General features: G+C 36.3%; 1 protein-coding gene across 1 annotated transcript in view; it reads left to right on the forward strand.

Moving 5' to 3' along the window:
* The first annotated feature begins 594 nt into the window (after positions 1 to 594).
* ERRFI1 (ERBB receptor feedback inhibitor 1) overlaps positions 595 to 943 on the forward strand; it is a 3,720-nt gene continuing 3,371 nt past the window's right edge. The window contains exon 1 of the mRNA XM_009274099.1: positions 595 to 794. Within this exon, the coding sequence (XP_009272374.1) occupies positions 673 to 794 (122 nt within the window). The 5' untranslated portion in view covers positions 595 to 672. The remainder of the gene's footprint in view (positions 795 to 943) is intronic.

Raw genomic sequence — 943 nt, forward strand, 5'->3', positions numbered from 1 at the left:
CTAGAAGACTTGAGGCTGATTTAAAGTATCTTAATGCTTAAGTTTATTAATAATAGCGACTGCTTTTGTATAAAAGAAGTTTTGGAATTCTGATTTAAGTAGTCAGTAATTCTGTTTATTGGAGCAAAGGCCATTTGTTAAGCTATTGAAGGTAACACTTAAAAACAGACTAGGCTGTTGTATGTTGGCTACACTGGAAACCATGAACTCATTAGCAAAAAGATACAACTGAAGATAGACTGCTACTAGAAAGTTAAAGAGATTGTTCTGGAAGACTTATTTTGCCGGAATAACTGGCAGTTTATGTACAAGAACTGAAGTTGTTGATGCATAGTTGCCATATATCGATAGCTTTACTGAACATATTTTTCTTTTTTCTATACAGTTTAATTCTGTAAGAGAGCTTACCTATTTTGTACTTTAGTTTTGCAGTCAGACACAAAATAACAAGTTTGGCAGTCTTCCTATTGGCAAGTATTGGGACAGAAGGCCTTTCTACAGAGCTATTTAGTTCCTTGAAATACTGAAATTTCAGATGAGAGATTAACTCACCAGGTTTGCATTTCTGATATTTATGTCCTTCTCTCTTTTGAAGGGAATGAAAACTGCAGGAAACCTGTCAAGGACTGTGAATTTCTAGGGTCGTGAGACATCACCAGAGAGCAGTGCACAATGTCAACTGCAGGAGTTGCTGCTCAGGAGATGAGAGTCCCATTAAAAACCGGATTTCTTCACACTAGTCAAGGCATGGGGAGTCTGAAAACCTGCTGGGGTAGCCACAGTGGATTTGAAAAGTGAGTGAGGCTAAAATTTGATCTATTGCATCTTCAAGTATATGAGATGAGCATTAAGAATACTTGTACCAGTACCGACCTATGGTTTATTTACAGTGAAGGCTTCTTTTTTTTTTTTTTTTTTTTTAGAATTTTCTTTAACATGGACC

Source organism: Aptenodytes forsteri, unplaced genomic scaffold (assembly GCF_000699145.1).
Source record: "Aptenodytes forsteri isolate BGI_AS27 unplaced genomic scaffold, ASM69914v1 Scaffold16, whole genome shotgun sequence".
Taxonomy (NCBI): Eukaryota; Metazoa; Chordata; class Aves; order Sphenisciformes; family Spheniscidae; genus Aptenodytes; species Aptenodytes forsteri.